Raw genomic sequence first — 16,883 nt, forward strand, 5'->3', positions numbered from 1 at the left:
ATCTTCATAATTATTTCATATAACTATTTTCTACATATATTTCCATATGACCAATTCCTATAAACATTTCACACAACCATTCCATATAACCATTCCGTCTGATACATATTACCTGAATATCAATTGTTCAATAGATATCTTGGCGTCTCTCTTCCACGATCTTATTTATCTTCGACATGATGCCATAGTATCTTTCAACTATGGTTTTACTCGTTTTCTGTCATGTTGCCATGGTATCTTTCAACGATGGTCTTATTCATTTTCCCGTCATGTTGCCATGGTATCTTTCAACCATGGTCTTACTCATTTCATGTCAGGTTGCCATGGTATCTTTCGTTGCCATGGTATCTTTCAACCATGGTCTTATTCATTTCATATCACGTTTCCATGGTATCTTTCAACCATGGTCTTACACATTTCGTATCACGTTGCCATGGTATCTTTCAACCATGGTCTTACACATTTCATATCAACTTGCCATGGTATCTTTCAACCATGGTCTTACACATTCCATATCAGAGAGCACATTCCCGCGAACCTCATCCTTATAGTGGGATTACCAGTCCAAGCTAAATCCCCTGTAATATAAACTCATAGAGTATTGTCGGGATTACCAGTCCAGGCTAAATCCCCTGCAACGACAATTACTCTAATGAGCTTGGATCTAAATTACCAGTCCAAGCTAAATTCAGACCCTAATTCGGATTACCCGTCCGGGGTAAATCTATTTTACACATATTCTTCGGAAGGGCTATATCAGGTTAGGATCACCCGTCCGGGCTAGATCCTTTTTTACCGTCAATTCCTTTTCAGATATCCATCGAATTTTCCTTTCATTCAACCGGGATTTCTTCCTCTTTTATCAAATATGTCAATGTTTCATAAAATTTCATACAATGTACATTCAAATCATATTCACATCAATAACATACAATCTCAAGCATTTAAGAATATAATTCAAGTTACACGAACTTACTTGGCGAAATTGCAGAAATATTAAGATTAAGGGGCATTTAGGTAATTTACCATTTTCCTAATTTTCACCTGATCTTAAATTGACAATTTCATTCAATTTATTAGTTTAGATAATAAAACAATTCATTCCTTTCAATTTGGTCATTTTTTACATTTTTACAAAATTACCCCTGAAGTTTTACTTTTATTCAATTTAGTCACTAAGCCTAAAACATGCAAATTAGCCATGCTAGCTTGATATTCATATATATTTTCCTCCTCCTCCTCTCCATTCCACATCCTTAATGTATATAACACACTTGTAAGTAACATTATCTGTAATCTTTATTATTTACTTTTATGAATATTCAAGCTGTCCATCTGTGTCATAGTCACTAAATTATTTATATCTGGAGCTATATAACTCCAAATTAAGATCCGATAATTTTCCTTGAAACTAGACTCATATATCTTCTTACCATAAAATTTTCAGAATTTTTGATTTATCAAATAAGTACAGTTTATTCTTTAAAGTTACCCCTGTTCTGCTGTCTAACAGTTCCGACTCTTCTTCACTAAAAATTAATTATATCCTTGTAAAAAATTTGAATGATGTTATCGTTTGTTTATCTTGAAAATAAGCTCATTAAGGATTCTAAACATATAAATTTACACCCCTAATTATTTTTCTCCAATTTTTTATGATTTTCCAAAGTCAAAACAGGGGAACCCGAAATCATTCTGACCTTGTCTCATAAAATTTATTATATCTCACAATTCACAATTCCATTGCTTACATCGTTTCTTTTATAAGAAACTAGACTCAATAAGCTTTAATTTCATATTTTATTTATCCTCATTTGATTTATACAATTTTTGGTGATTTTTCAAAGTTACACTACTGCTGCTATCCAAAACAGTTTTAGTGAAAAAAGTTGATTTCCATTTTGCCCCAAATTTCACAGTTTATACAATTCAGTCCTTACTCAATTAACCCCTCAATTGAGCTAATTTTTCTAAATTAATACTTTAGTCTATCATTTTAAACTTCTTCATAACCCCTAAAAATCAGAACCTTAGCACTAGACCTTAATTCCAAACTCTTTCTTAATTAGGTCCTAAAATGAATTTCCATCAATTTTACTTGATAAAATCATCATATACCAAAATTAAAGCTTCAATTATATGATTATTCATCATATTATTTCAGCACTCATCCATATTAGCCATGGAATCAAAAACTAATGAAATAGTAAGTTGGACCCACTTGTAAAATTCCAAAAACATAGAAATTTCAAGGAGAAAGAAAGAATTAAACTTACATGAAGCTAGAGCATGAAAACCAGCTTGAACCCCCTTCCATGGCTGTTTTTCAGCTGATGAATATGAAGAGAAAATGAAGAGAATTCTAGATATTCCAATTTAGTCCCATTTTTATTTAGCTAATTTTGGCAATTTTCTAATTTTACCCTTATTTTACCCATTTCTTGATTTTTCTCAGCTATTGCCGCCCAAAATATCTCCTTTCGGCTTATTTTCACTTTAGGTCCTTCCTCATTTGACAATTGAGCTATTTAATCCTTTTAGCAACTTTTACACATTTTCCAATTTAATCCTTTTTATTTAATTGACCACCCAAACGTCAAAATTTTCTAACGAAATTTTAATACTTCCTTATTGAGATTCCGTAAATATTTATAAAAATATTTATGGCTCGGTTTATAACATCGAGATATCGATACCTCTTTTTCTCAATTTCTTGACCAAATAAATCTTTATAAAACACAATTTACTATTCCAAAAATCTTTTAAAAACTACATTTGGCTCGTAAATATTAAATAATATAATCTACGAGTTCATTTGTCGGATTTGATGGTCTCGAACCACTATTTTCGACATCGTTAAAATTTAGGCTATTACAGCATACTTCTTTTAAGACACAAATATTCTATCTTTCATTTGTTTCACTTCGGCTCCAAGAAAGTATGACATTTCATCAATATTTGTCATTTCAAATTCTTAAATTCATTGAACATACCTGGATTGTTTCCTATGAAAATCAAATCATCCACATATAAGCACACAATCATGATATCACCAACTCCATTTTTCTTCCTATGTAAGGCGTGCTTATATAGACTTTTCACCAATTCCATGCTCTCAAGGCTTGATTTAGTCTATATAAAACTTTCTTCAAGCTATAGACTTTGTCTTCCTGTCATTGTTTGCTATATTTATGTGGTTGTTCGATGTAAACTTCTTCTTCTAGAAAGTCATTAAGGAATGCTAACTTCACATCCATCTGATAAATCTTTCATTTATTTTCTACTACAATTTCCATGAGAAGCCTTATAGTGCCAACTAGCGATTGGAGCAAATACTTCATCATAGTCCATTCCATGTCTTTGCTTGTAGCCTTTGGCAACTAGTCTTTCTTTTTATTTCTTCACTTTTCCTTTTTTGTTGGTCTTCATTTTGTACACTCATTTGACTTCAATTGGATTATGTCCTTCTGGCAGATTTGTTAACTCCCATGTGCCAAATTTTCTTATTGTTGCAATTTTTTCACCCATTGCCTTCTATCATTTGACATCTTCATTTGCTTCTTCATATGTTATTAGATCACATTCTATCATTAAACAGAATAAGAAATATTCAAGTGTTGTTTCTACTAGTTTTGTGACATCATAAATATCGTGTAAAGTACGCATTGTTTCAGGTGCTTCCTCTGAGCTGTTCATATTACTATTGGTTGATGATGACGATGTTGTAGGAGTTGTTGCAACAAGACTTGGCTGAATAAGTTGATCATCACATTGCTTATCTTGATTGATGTAACCATCGTCTTTATCATCACTGAAAAACAATGATTCAATTTTATTTTCTTCTTCACTCCATCTCTAGTAATCAACTTCACCATATTCAGCATCTCTTGAAATAATAACTTTATTGTGTGAAAGAGTTGTATAGCTTATATGCCTTATTTCTTTTTTCATAACCAATGAAAATGCATTTCACTTCTTTTTTGCCGAGCTTCTTTCTCATCTGGTCAAGAACATGAGCATATATGATGCATCCAAAAATCTTGAGATGTCTAACTCCTAGCTTTTGATTGCTCAAGCCTTCATTTGGTATCTTGTATTTCACAAGTTTTGTTGGACATCAGTTTAACAAATAAACAGCACATTGTGATACGAGTAACTCAGCCCAATTCAAAGGCCATAATAGAGATGAGTTTAGTTTTCCTCAATGCCCAATTACGAGATCCAAATCCAAACAGATAAAGTCAAAACTCAACTTAGTGGTTCAAAACTCTATCACGAAAAAAATTCGAAAAGAAGAGTTGAAGTTTCAAGACAATAAATTCTGGAGTAATGATGAATTAGAAGAGACTAATTATGTTTGTGGGCCTAAACTCTCAATCTATGACGATAAGCCCATTTGGAAAATGCTAACAAGCTTAAGCATTTCACTTCAAGAACCCCAATTGATCTTACAAGTTTAGACGTTTCATATTGGGTTTAAGTTTTAGGCTTAATTTTTATTATATATGAGCACAATATTTTATTTATTAGCTCTTATTATTTTATTATTATTTTATTCCGAATTTTTTATAATTATTAAGTATTTTATGTTATTTAGGAATTTTATGTTAACAAGAAAGTTTAGTTTAGAACTACTTCTTGTTTAGATAAAATTAGAGTTCTAGTATACTTAGGAGTTTTATTTAGATTTATTTATCTAGCCTATATATAGGCCTTTGCATTGTACACAAGGAGACAATTGATTATTATTCCATTTCTCTTTTGAGTTAATAAATTCTCTTTGAGTTTTTTTTTTCAAGAATTTCTCTTGAGTTTTTTTAGAAGAGTTTTAACAATCTTTTTAGATTGTGGGGATCATCTTCAAACTTTTTCTTGCCAAGGTTTTTATCTTGGAGGGAAAATTAGAGCCGCTTGAAGGGGGTTGTGGATTCTTCGTGTTTCCAAGGCTTCTTAGGACTTCTACACGCCACGTTCTATCTTTCCATTATCTTTCCATTTATCTTCTTTATTCACTTCCTGAATCCTTAATTTATTATCTGTTTTAATTATTTTATCTAACTTGGATTTAATTTCGTTTCAGGTTGTGTCAAAAAAAAATCCAAGTTTCTTTCCGAACGTCTAGAACCCTAAGTCAAATCCGCGACTTTGACAAACTTTACGATCCGCTTTCGCATTCATCCTTCTCACCCTTTATCATTTGGTATCAGATTTGGGCGTTTTAGGTGTTTTTTTTTAAACTGATTTCTCGAAAACAGCCTCAAGACAAATTTTACCCCTACAGTTTTCAAAAAAAATATTTTTCAGTGGGTAAACGATTTTCAAATGATCTGAAATTTTTCATATTATTTCTTGGCACTATTTTAAAGTATAAAAAAAATATTTCCCACAAAAAAAGTGAAAAGATCAAAAAAGTACAAAAAAATAAAATACGAAAAAAAACAAAAAAATAAAAAAATTTCTGTGGGTTGAATTTTGTGCCGAAACTTTCCAGATCAAATCTACATTATTTAAGGAGGCTCCAGTTTAAATTTTGTGATTTTTGGAAATCGGGAACACCTTGAACGAAGTTTGTCAATTTGCTTCGCAGTTTTTCGGGTTTTCGGGTTTCAGCAATTTTCATTGACTCTTAGCTTTAAGTTTTCATTTGTTTTCCTTTTTATTTGTTCCTTACGCATTCTAAAATTTCTTGTTTAATTCTTGTGTTAGTAGGTTAAAGCACGTTGCATATTCCTTCCTCCGTGCAACAATATTCTTTGATGTCTAAGCCAATTTTGGACTCATAGTGCTATTAGGTTTGTTTTGATAGTTTGATTCTAAAACATCTTGATTGATTGATATAGACACTTTTAAAAGACTCACAAGATTAATTCTTACCTCACTGAGAATTTGTTTTTTTGAGTGCATATAGGTGAGGTTTGCTTAATTTTTTCTTTTGAAGTGTTGTGCTTTTCCAGGCTTTCACTATGACTCGTGACACTCGTGCCCGTAAAAACCATGATGAGATACCATCTGATGACAAAGAACAAGGTGTTACATTGGAGAATATTGTGGGGATGGTAAAATTGCAACATCAACAATTGAACGAGGTACGTGATACATTTGAGGCCAATTTGACTACGTGTCGAATGGAACTACAAGAGAACATTAATCAGCTTTCCAATCATATTCAATTGCTCACTCAAGCTGTTGCACGTTTGGAGACTTCTTCGAATCGACGATCTCGTGCTCGTGATAGTAATCATGATAGGGATAATGAACAACTTTGTATTCGTTTTAATCCAGGTAGACACGAATATCGTCACATTGATGAAACTTTGGGTATTTCTACTCAAGGCCATCTTTCTGTCGCTAAACCAAAGTTCAACATTCCACCATTCCAAGGAAAGTATGATCCAGATGCATATTGTGATTGGGAGGATAAAATGGAGATCATGTTCAGATGTTATAAGTGTCCAGAAGAGGAGAAAGTTCCATTAGCTATATTGGCATTTTCTGATTATGCATTGAGTTGGTGGACTCAACTTGTGTTGAACCGCCAAAGGAATCGTGAACGAGATGTTGATTCATGGGAACAGTTGACACAAATCATGCGAAAACGTTTTATCCCACCTCATCATTATAGGGATATTAAACGAAGACTTTAATGCCTTGTTCAAGGTAATCGATCTGTTGATGAGTACTTTAAGGAGATGGAGATGCTTATGCATAGAGCAAATATCCAAGAAGATGAGGAGACTACCATGGTGCGATTTGTAGATGGTTTGAACGTTTCGATAGCCAATGTTCTTGATCTTCAAACCTACATTGATCTTGAAGATACGGTACGTAAGGAAATTGAGATTGAGCGACAGTTTCAACAACGTCAATCTCGTCCATTTAGTACTTCACAATATCATAGAGGTACGAGTTCTAATTCTACTTTCAAGAATTCGAAATTTCCTTTTGCTACTAATAAGTTGCTGCCAAAAGATGATGAGGCTAAATCTTTTGAGGGGAAAAGTGGGGCTCCTACAAAACCTTCTTCTTCATCTTCTAAGCAGCTCACTTCTACTACTTCACAAAAAAAAGAACGAGCTCGTGAAATTGAATGTTTTAAGTGCAAAGGGCGTGGGCACTATAGTCGTGATTGTGCCAACACAAGACTTTTGTTGATCAAAGAAGATGGTAATTATACTTCTGATTCTGATAAAACGACCTAGATATGCCCGAATTAATTGATGATGTCAACGATTGTGGTAAATTTTATGGTGAAAAAGAGTTGGTGGAACCACTAACTCATCCCTGTTGTTTAGTTGTGAGGGGCACACTCAACATCCAATTGAAAGATGATCATGATCTTCAACGGAGTAATATATTCCATTCGAGGTGTTTGATTAAAGGTACACTTTGCTCATTTATCATTGATAGTGGAAGTTATGCTAACGTTGTGAGCAGCTACCTTGTGGATTCTCTTGCTTTGCCATGTAGCAAACATCCTACACCATACCATCTTCAATGGCTTAACGAAGGTTCGGAGGTCCGTGTGGTAAAATAGTGCTTGATCACTTTTAAACTTGGGACTTGCATTGATGATGTTTGGGGTGATGTCGTTCCCATGCATGTCGCCCACTTGTTACTTGGTAGACCATGGCAGTACGATCGTGATGTTATTCATCATGGTAAATTAAATCGATATTCTTTTATTTTCCATGGGAAGAAGTACACTTTCACCCCTTTGAATCTGAAAGATATTCACAATGATCAAATTGACATGATGAAGTTTTGTAAGGAGGTTATGGGAAGTAAGACACAAAATTCAAAAAAGGCTGAGAGAAAAGAGGTCTCTAGTGAAAAAATCCAAATTAATGATGACCCAATGGTGAGTGCATCCTCTTGTGAGAAAAAAAGAGTGGTTCGTAATTTTTATGCTAGTGGAAAAGATGTGCGACGAGCCTTACTCACTAAACAACTTTGCATCATTATCCGATTTAGGCAAAACTATTTATCTTTGACTAACCTTCATAACTCTTTGCCTAGTGTTTTTGTGTCTCTTTTACAGGAATATGAAGATATTTTTGAAGAAGCACCTAAAGAATTGCCACCTTTGAGGGGCATTGAGCATCAAATTGACTTAATACCTGGGTCAACAATTCCAAATCGACCAACTTATAGAAGCAATCCCGAGGAGATGAAGGAGTTACAAAAGCAAGTAGATGAACTTTTGGCGAAGGGTCACATTCGTGAAAGTTTAAGTCCTTGTGCAGTGCCGGTAATTTTGGTGCCAAAGAAAAATGGTTTTATAGTAAGTGCTCAAGGTATTCATGTCGATGAGGACAAAGTAAAGGCAATTAGAGAATGGCCCACTCCTAAATCAATTACTGAGGTGAGATCTTTCGATGGTTTAGCAAGTTTTTATAAACGTTTTGTGAAGGATTTCTCCACTATTGCTGCTCCATTAACTGAGATTATTAAAAAATCTGTGGGTTTTAAATGGGAGAAGTTCAGGAAAAGGCTTTTCAAACTTTAAAGGGTAAGTTATGCTCTGCTCCGGTTCTTAAATTACCTGATTTTTCTAATACTTTTGAACTTGAATGTGATGCTTCAGGTATTGGAATTGGTGCCGTGTTGATGCAAGAAAAATGGCCAATCGCATATTTTAGTGAAAAACTGACAGGGTCAATTAAACTACTCAACTTATGATAAGGAGTTGTTGGCATTAGTTCGAGCTCTACAAGTTTGGCAACATTACTTGATGCCAAATGAGTTCATTATCCATATAGATCATGAATCCCTAAAATGGTTAAAGGGACAAGGTAAGTTAAGCAAGAGACACACTCGATGGGTGGAATTCATAGAGACATTTCCATATACAATTAAGTATAAAACAGGTAGAGAAAATATATTTGCTGATGCCTTATCTCGTAGATATTCTTTGATAACTACATTAAATGCTAAAGTCTTAGGGTTTGAACATATAAAAGATTTATACTTAAATGATATTGATTTTGCAAATGTTTTTTCTAATTGTGGGAATGGTGCCTTTAACAAGTTTTATCTTGTAGATGGGTTTCTTTTTCGCCTAAACAGGTTATGTGTTCCACAATGTTCTATGAGAAAGTTATTAATTCGTGAAGCACATAGTGGAGGCTTAATGGGACACTTTGATGTCGCCAAAACACTAGATATTCTACATGAACATTTTTATTGGCAGCACATGAAAAAGGACGTTGAAAAGGTCTGTTCTAATTGTATTACTTGTAAACAAGCAAAATCTAAGGTAATGCCTCATGGACTTTATACTCCTTTACCGATCCCTTCTTCGCCATGGGTAGACTTATCCATGGATTTCATTCTTGGTTTACCACGAACAAAAAAGGGTCAAGATAGTATCTTTGTTGTTGTTGATAGGTTTTCAAAGATGGCTCACTTCATTCCTTGTCACAAAACGGACGACGCTACACATGTGGCTGACTTGTTCTTTCGAGAGGTGGTGCGCCTACACGGGATACCTCGCACCATTGTATCGGACAGAGACGTAAAGTTCCTAAGCCACTTTTGGAAAGTATTGTGGGGTAAGCTTGGTACTAAATTATTATATTCTACTACATGTCACCCCCAAACAGATGGACAAACTGAGGTAGTCAATCGAGTCTTAGGTGCTTTACTACGAACTGTTGTGGGTAAGAACCTTAAAAGTTGGGAAGAATGTTTTCCATTTGTTGAGTTTGCATATAACAGATCTATTCACTCTACAACTGCATATTCCCCATTTGAACTTGTTTATGGTTTTAATCCACTAACTGTACTTGATCTTGCACCATTGCCTATAGAAAACATTTCTAATTTAGATGGTGAGAAGAAAGCTGAATTGGTGAAATCCATACATGTGAAAGCAAGACAACGAATCACCAAAACAAATGAAACAACTGCCAACAAAGCTAACAAGGGGCGCAAGCAAATTATCTTTGAGCCCGGTGACTGGGTTTGGGTCCACATGAGAAAAGAGCGATTTCCAACTAAACGCAAAACAAAATTGGACCCACGTGGTGATGGACCTTTTCAAGTACTCAAGCGCATTAATGACAATGCATATCAAATCGACCTTCCCGGTGAGTATAATGTTAGTGCCACTTTTAATGTCGCTGACCTTTCTCCTTTTGATATTGCAGATTCGAGGACGAATCCTTTTGTGGAAGGGGGGAATGATACAAGTAACTCAACCCAATTCAAAGGCCATAATAGAGATGAGTTTAGTTTTCCTCAAGGCCCAATTACGAGATCCAAATCCAAACAGATAAAGTCAAAACTCAACTTAGTGGTTCAAAACTTTATCACGAAAAAAATTCGAGAAGAAGAGTTGAAGTTTCAAGACAATAAATTCTGGAGTAATGATGAATTAGAAGAGACTAATTATGTTTGTGGGCGTAAACTCTCAATCTATGACGACAAGCCTATGTGGAAAATGCTAACAAGCTTAAGCATTTCACTTCAAGAACCCCAATTGATCTTACCAGTTTAGACGTTTCATATTGGGTTTAAGTTTTAGGCTTAATTTTTATTATATATGAGCACAATATTTTATTTATTAGCTCTTATTATTTTATTATTATTTTATTCCGAATTTTTGATAATTATTAAGTATTTTAAGTTATTTAGGAATTTTATGTTAACAAGAAAGTTTAGTTTAAAACTACTTCTTGTTTAGATTAAATTAGAGTTCTAGTATACTTAGGAGTTTTATTTAGATTTATTTATCTAGCCTATATATAGGCCTTTTCATTGTACACAAGGAGACAATTGATTATTATTCTATTTCTCTTTTGAGTTAATAAATTCTCTTTGAGTTTTTTTTTCAAGAATTTCTCTTGAGTTTTTTTTAGAAGAGTTTTAACAATCTTTTTAGATTGTGGGGATCATCTTCAAACTTTTTCTTACCAAGGTTTTTATCTTGGAGGGGAAATTAGAGCTGCTTGAAGGGGACTATGGATTTTTCGTGTTTCTAAGGCTTCTTAGGACTTCTACACGCCACGTTCTATCTTTCCATTATCTTTCCATTTATCTTCTTTATTCACTTCTTGAATCCTTGATTTATTATTTGTTTTAATTATTTTATCTAACTTGGATTTAATTTCGTTTCAGGTTGTGTCAAAAAAAATCCAAGTTTCTTTCCGAACATCTAGAGCCTTAAGTCAAATCCGCGACTTTGACAAACTTTACGATCCACTTTCACATTCATCCTTCTCACCCTTTATCACATTGAGTAGCTTCAACTCAAAAGGTTCTTTGTAAATGCTTCTTTTTAACCATGCTTCTTCCCATATCAAGAATAGTTTAGTTCTTTCTTTCAGCAACACAATTTTGTTATGGTGTGTACGCAACTGCCAACTAGTGAATGATTTCATGCTCCTTATAGAAGCTTTCAAATAATTTCGAGGTATACTCACCTCCTCTATCAGATTTGAGTATCTTAATATAATGTACATTCTGTTTTTCTACCATAGATTTGAACTCGATAAATTTGTCAAGTGCTTCTAATTTTGTTTTAAGAAGATATATTCAACTTTTTCTACTAAAATAATCAATAAAAGTAAGAGAGTACATGTTTCTGCCAAGTGTGAAAGTATATCAAAAGGACCTGCTATACCAGAGTGTACAACTTCCAATGGTCTCTTGGCTCCTTGAGATTTTCCAACGTCAAAACTTTGTCAGTTTTGTTTTTCATTAATACAAGGTTCACATAGTTGATCAAGATGATTAATTTCTGGCAATCCATTCATCATCTTTGCTTTTGACAATAGCTTCACGACAGAAAAACCAAGATGCCTGAAACTTAAATGTCGTAACCATGAACCATCTTTGATCGCATTCTTCATACACTTAACTTCTCCTTAGTTGCTGTTAGATGAGTGACGAAAGCTAATGTGGGCTTTTTTAATTGGCCTAATATAAAATTTAACCCTAATATAAAACGGAGAAAATGGATCAACATGAGAAATCAACACGGCCTGGACTTCCTCACATAGGTAGACCACACGCCCGTGCCTATTTATCAGACTCTAAACATGGTTTGAAGCAATCGGACACGGGCGTGTCACATGAGCGTACCCCTGTCAGGCCCAAGTCAAGTTCTAATCGAAAAAGGGCACTTTGGAGGGTTCTTAGGCATTCTAAAGCTTATATTAACACCTCAAAGGAGGCAATTAAATAGACACACGGATTAGAAGGCAATGAATTACTCGAAGAAAGCTAATTGATCCATCTCAAAAGCCGGATTCTCCTTCAAGACTGAAGATCTCCCTTCAATTCCCTTCAAGAGTTTTTTTTTTGGGTTTTCTTTATGTTTTGTTATCATTATTCTTTTGAGATGTTTTCTTTCACACATATGATCTAAATTCTCTAAATACCTAAGGGGAATGAAACCTAAGATGAATCTTGTTATTATTTTCTGAATTATATGATAAATATTTGATTTGTTCTAAATTATATGTTCTTAATTCTTGCTTTAATATCCCAGGATATTGATTCAAGTATTGATGTGCTTATTCAGAGGAGCAAAAGTCCCTGTCTAAGAGTAGATCTAGCATAATTAAGTGGAGTTGATTGCACCCATAGACATAGGGCGGCATAATTTTGCCGGATTAGGGGGAAACCTAATAAGGGAATCCATAGATCGAGTTAATGCAACACTAAGGGTTTTAATTAGAAAGGGATTTCAATTAATCAACCTAGGGTTAGACATTGTTAGTCTCGAGAGAGATAATAATATAAATTAGGGATTTCTACGGATCAAGTCAAGTGAATAAATCGTCTAATTCAGAGTCAATAACAAGTGAAGTCTAGGTGGATTTTTCCCTTGGGTATTGTCTAAATCAATCAGTTTTCCTAAAAGTAATTCCCCAACTCACTTCCTGTGCATTCTTAGTTTGGTAATTAGTTTAGATAAAACAAACTCCTTTATTTTTAGGCTAGATAATAAAAAGAAAGTTAATGCTAGTACTTTTAGTTCCTTTGGGTTCGACATTTCGGTCTTGTTATAAGTTATACTACTGTTCGATAGGTGCGTTTTCCTTTATCTTGATAATAGTTGGTTTTCAAGTACGGTCAATTATAAATATAAAACTTATCACTTATCACGCAATTCAAATAGTTCAGTTCTTTATTTCAGCAACTCAATTTTGTTATGGTGTGTACGCAACTGCCAACTAGTGAATGATTTCATGCTCCTTGTAGAAGCTTTCAAATAATTTCGAGGTATACTCACCTCCTCTATCAGATTTGAGTATCTTAATATAATGTTCATTCTGTTTTTCTACCATAGATTTGAACTCGATAAATTTGTCAAGTGCTTCTGATTTTGTTTTAAGAATATATATTCAACTTTTTCTACTAAAATCATTAATAAAAGTAAGATAGTACATGTTTTTGCCAAGTGAAAGTATATCAAAAGGACCTGCTATGCCAGAGTGTACAACCTCCAATGGTCTCTTGGCTCGTTGAGATTTTCCAACGTCAAAACTTTATCAGCATTGTTTTCCATTAATACAAGGTTCACATAGTTGATCAAGATGATTAATTTCTGGCAATCCATTCATCATATTTTCTTTTGACAATAGCTTCAGGATAGAAAAACCAAGATGCCTGAAACTTAAATGTCACAACCATGAACCATCTTTGATCGCATTCTTCATACACTTCACTTCTCCTTAGTTGCTGTTAGATGAGTGACGGAAGCTGATGTGGGCTTTTTTAATTGGCCTAATATAAAATTTAACCCTTCAATGTTTACACATTCTATGAATTTGATCTTAAATCTAAACAATTCAACAAATTTAATCTTCAATGATTTTATCATTTTAGTTCCAATTCTAAAACATTAATAAATTTAACCCTCAAGTACATTTACAAAATCTGTCAATTTAACTCTAATTCTAAAAAATTTTAAAAAGAAAAATTTTTCAAAAATTATTTTTGGATAAAAAACTTATAAAAATGATTTAAAAAATCTAAAAAGTATAAAAAATTATAAATAAAAAAATATGTATTTAATAAAGTAAAAAATTCAAACAAAATATATCAAATGATTCAAAAACAAACGAACACGAAATGAATGGATAGGTATTAGAGAGAAATAAAGTTGCACATCTATATGAGACATGGAATCGATAAAGTTATCTCCATTAGTTCAATTTAGTTTGTATTTTCAATTCTTGGACTATATTTTTTTTGGGACTTTGGTCGTTTGATCGACATACTTGGACTACCAAGCTTGGGAGTTATGATAACATGTCCAAGTTGGAAAAAAACAAGATGGAAAAATCTTTTCTAGGTTTTTCATTTATTGAAAGATTTGACATTACATTATTTTCTTTATTCAAATATTAGGTTTCTATATATTTTTAAAATAAAAAATTCAAAATAATTGTTATGTAAGAGTTAAAAAATTATTAACTTTTTAAAGAAATTTAATTAAATAATATGATATTAATCTAAAATATGATACTTAAAAAGTTAAATTTAAGTGAACTTAATTTTTTTTATCATATTCACAAAGTTGATATTAGCTTAAAATAAGTACGTTACGAAATTACGAATAATGTTAAATACTTTTCTTCTTCAACTAATTTTAAAGTTACGTTAAAGAATATAAAAAAGTTAGCATTTTCAGTTTCAGTTTCAGTTTCCTTTTCCTTTGCTTCGCTGGTTGTTTTGGTTTCATGCAAGAAACTACAAAATTAAATAATAGTGGACCTTTGGAGTTGGTGAGAAACCCAGCCGTTTAATATAAAATAAAATAAAACGAAAAGAAAAACAGCCGTTTTATCTTGAAGAAAGCGAAAGGGAGAAAACAGCCGTTTCATGATTTGGAGAATTAATTAGTCTGGTTAAATTAAGTTTATACATGGTAGCAGATTGAATTTTAACTTGATTGACATGAGTATTATTGTCAATACAGTAGAATGTGAGTTCGATGGTGCTGAAGCAATTTATTCTCTTATTTATGAGTTGAGGAGAGGTTATGAGCAATTCTAGGCATTGTATCAAAAACAACAAATATTATCAAAATTTATAATGAAATTGTTAGAAATATATAGATAGTAAAAATACCTAAGGTTTCCTAGTTGGCAACTTAATGCTTCAAATTTCCTTTCAAGTTGTATTTACAAAACTAAAATATAAATAAATAGGATATACTGCAATTTTTAATTTTACTTGTGAAGTTAAAATTTCTCATCGTCAATATTCGAAAGTATAATATATATAAGGTATTCACAAATAATACATGTTTAAATAATTATATTCATAATCAAATTATTACAATGCACAAATGAATTGACAAACAAGATATATGTAGACCTAAGCAAGAATAAATCTGAATTATCTCCACATGTGGTGGTTGTTTATACTTAAACCACAATAAAATTTAGCCTGAGAACTTATACAAATTTTATACAATATGACTTTGGATCCCAAATTTCTATCTTACTACCTCATTGGTTGAGATTTCAAATTTAAGTACATGGAATTTGACATTAATTAATATACTTTTAGAATTGTAATTAAAAAAATTTAGAGTGCATTTAGATAAGGAATTTTTAAAATGGTATTCTAAAATGCTAGCAACTATAATTGTTTTGTTTGAATAAACAATTATTTTAGGAAGAAATAGGTTATTGAAAATACATTAATTATAAAATAATTATAAAATAAAATTGTTGATATTAAAAGTATTTTTTTTAAATAAAAAAGAGTATAGTCATAGGCTAAACATATAGCAGTATTATTCTCCATCAACCATTATACGTATAGTGTGTTGGACATCTTCCTCCAATAAATCTCTCACATATGCCGGTGGATTCACATGAATAATTAACTATTTCATTCCTCCTCTAGCCTCTTTGGCGATGCGATCTGCCACCTTGTTACTGTCCCTCAAAATATATTGGAGTTTCACGTCCTAATCTTTAGAACACCAGTCATGTATTAGCCAAATTTCACTGCAATTGCTGCATGCTGCTAACCCCTTCTATATAACGTCAATTAGCAAAGCATTATCACTCTTTAGCTCCACTTGACGGAAACCCTATGCCCAAGCTAGCTTTAATCCTTCAAGCATTGCCCAAGATTCAACCTGAAAGGCATACATGTCATCATGTCGAAACCTCCCGTCCATCCTCCGTTTGACCCTCTCATCACTCCATCTATAGCAGCCTTTGGTCTAGTCGCTAACACTGAACCATCCACATTCATCTTAACCCATCCATGAGTTGGAAGTTGCCACCATCTCTTATTCATAGACTTACATGGCCAATGTTCAGTCGCTCCTTTGATATACAAAGAGCTCGTCCTAGCTTCGGCCAATATTGTTATAAAATCATAGCTACTGCCACTAGCCTGATTGAATATGAAGTCATTCCGACTCTTCCAAAGGACCAGCTAACAATAGAAAAAAAATTGCCCATTCACCATTCTAGAACTCTAATTTACCTTAATTCCTAATATTCCAAATAATCCAAAAAACGAGCGATAAATTAAAGAAAACATTCCAACAACTCTTTGGTACCACTGATTTCTAAACTGTTTGAGTAAACCCACAATCCCTAACCACATGCATAGTAGATTCTACATCCGAACCACATCCATCACAGTAAGGATTATTTTTAATGATTTGGGAAAGAAAGTATAGGATTATATCTTTATGTTTGAGAATTTATGGGTGAAAATTACGGATGAGGCTTCTCATAGCTTTAAAAAGATCTTGTTTAATTGATTAATAAAAAAATTAGGGACATGATTTATGTGAAATTGCAGCATGTGCTCCAATTAGAGAAAGACTTATGATCAGAAAACCACTTGAATGGAAGATTCAGTCCATCAAAATTTATGGAAAAAAAAAACCTTGAAAT

The 16,883-nt window shown here is 32.9% G+C and overlaps 1 protein-coding gene across 1 annotated transcript; it reads left to right on the forward strand.

The window, feature by feature from the left end:
- The first annotated feature begins 6,689 nt into the window (after nucleotides 1-6,689).
- On the forward strand, nucleotides 6,690-8,506 carry LOC121216264 (uncharacterized). Its single transcript, XM_041091746.1, has 4 exons — nucleotides 6,690-7,164; nucleotides 7,293-7,516; nucleotides 7,634-7,858; nucleotides 8,039-8,506. The coding sequence occupies exons 1-4, from the start codon at nucleotides 6,690-6,692 to the stop codon at nucleotides 8,504-8,506; spliced, it is 1,392 nt and encodes a 463-aa protein (XP_040947680.1).
- The last annotated feature ends 8,377 nt before the right edge of the window (nucleotides 8,507-16,883 follow it).

This window comes from Gossypium hirsutum, chromosome A02 (genome assembly GCF_007990345.1).
Source record: "Gossypium hirsutum isolate 1008001.06 chromosome A02, Gossypium_hirsutum_v2.1, whole genome shotgun sequence".
Taxonomy (NCBI): Eukaryota; Viridiplantae; Streptophyta; class Magnoliopsida; order Malvales; family Malvaceae; genus Gossypium; species Gossypium hirsutum.

Coding starts and splice junctions, on each gene's coding strand:
- LOC121216264 (XM_041091746.1), top strand. CDS start 6,690: ATGGAGATGCTTATGCATAGAGCAAATATCCAAGAAGATGAGGAGACT. Junction 7,517..7,633: donor GGCTTAACGAAGGTTCGGAG/GTCCGTGTGGTA, acceptor AGACCATGGCAG/TACGATCGTGATGTTATTCA. Junction 7,859..8,038: donor AAATTAATGATGACCCAATG/GTGAGTGCATCC, acceptor TCTCTTTTACAG/GAATATGAAGATATTTTTGA.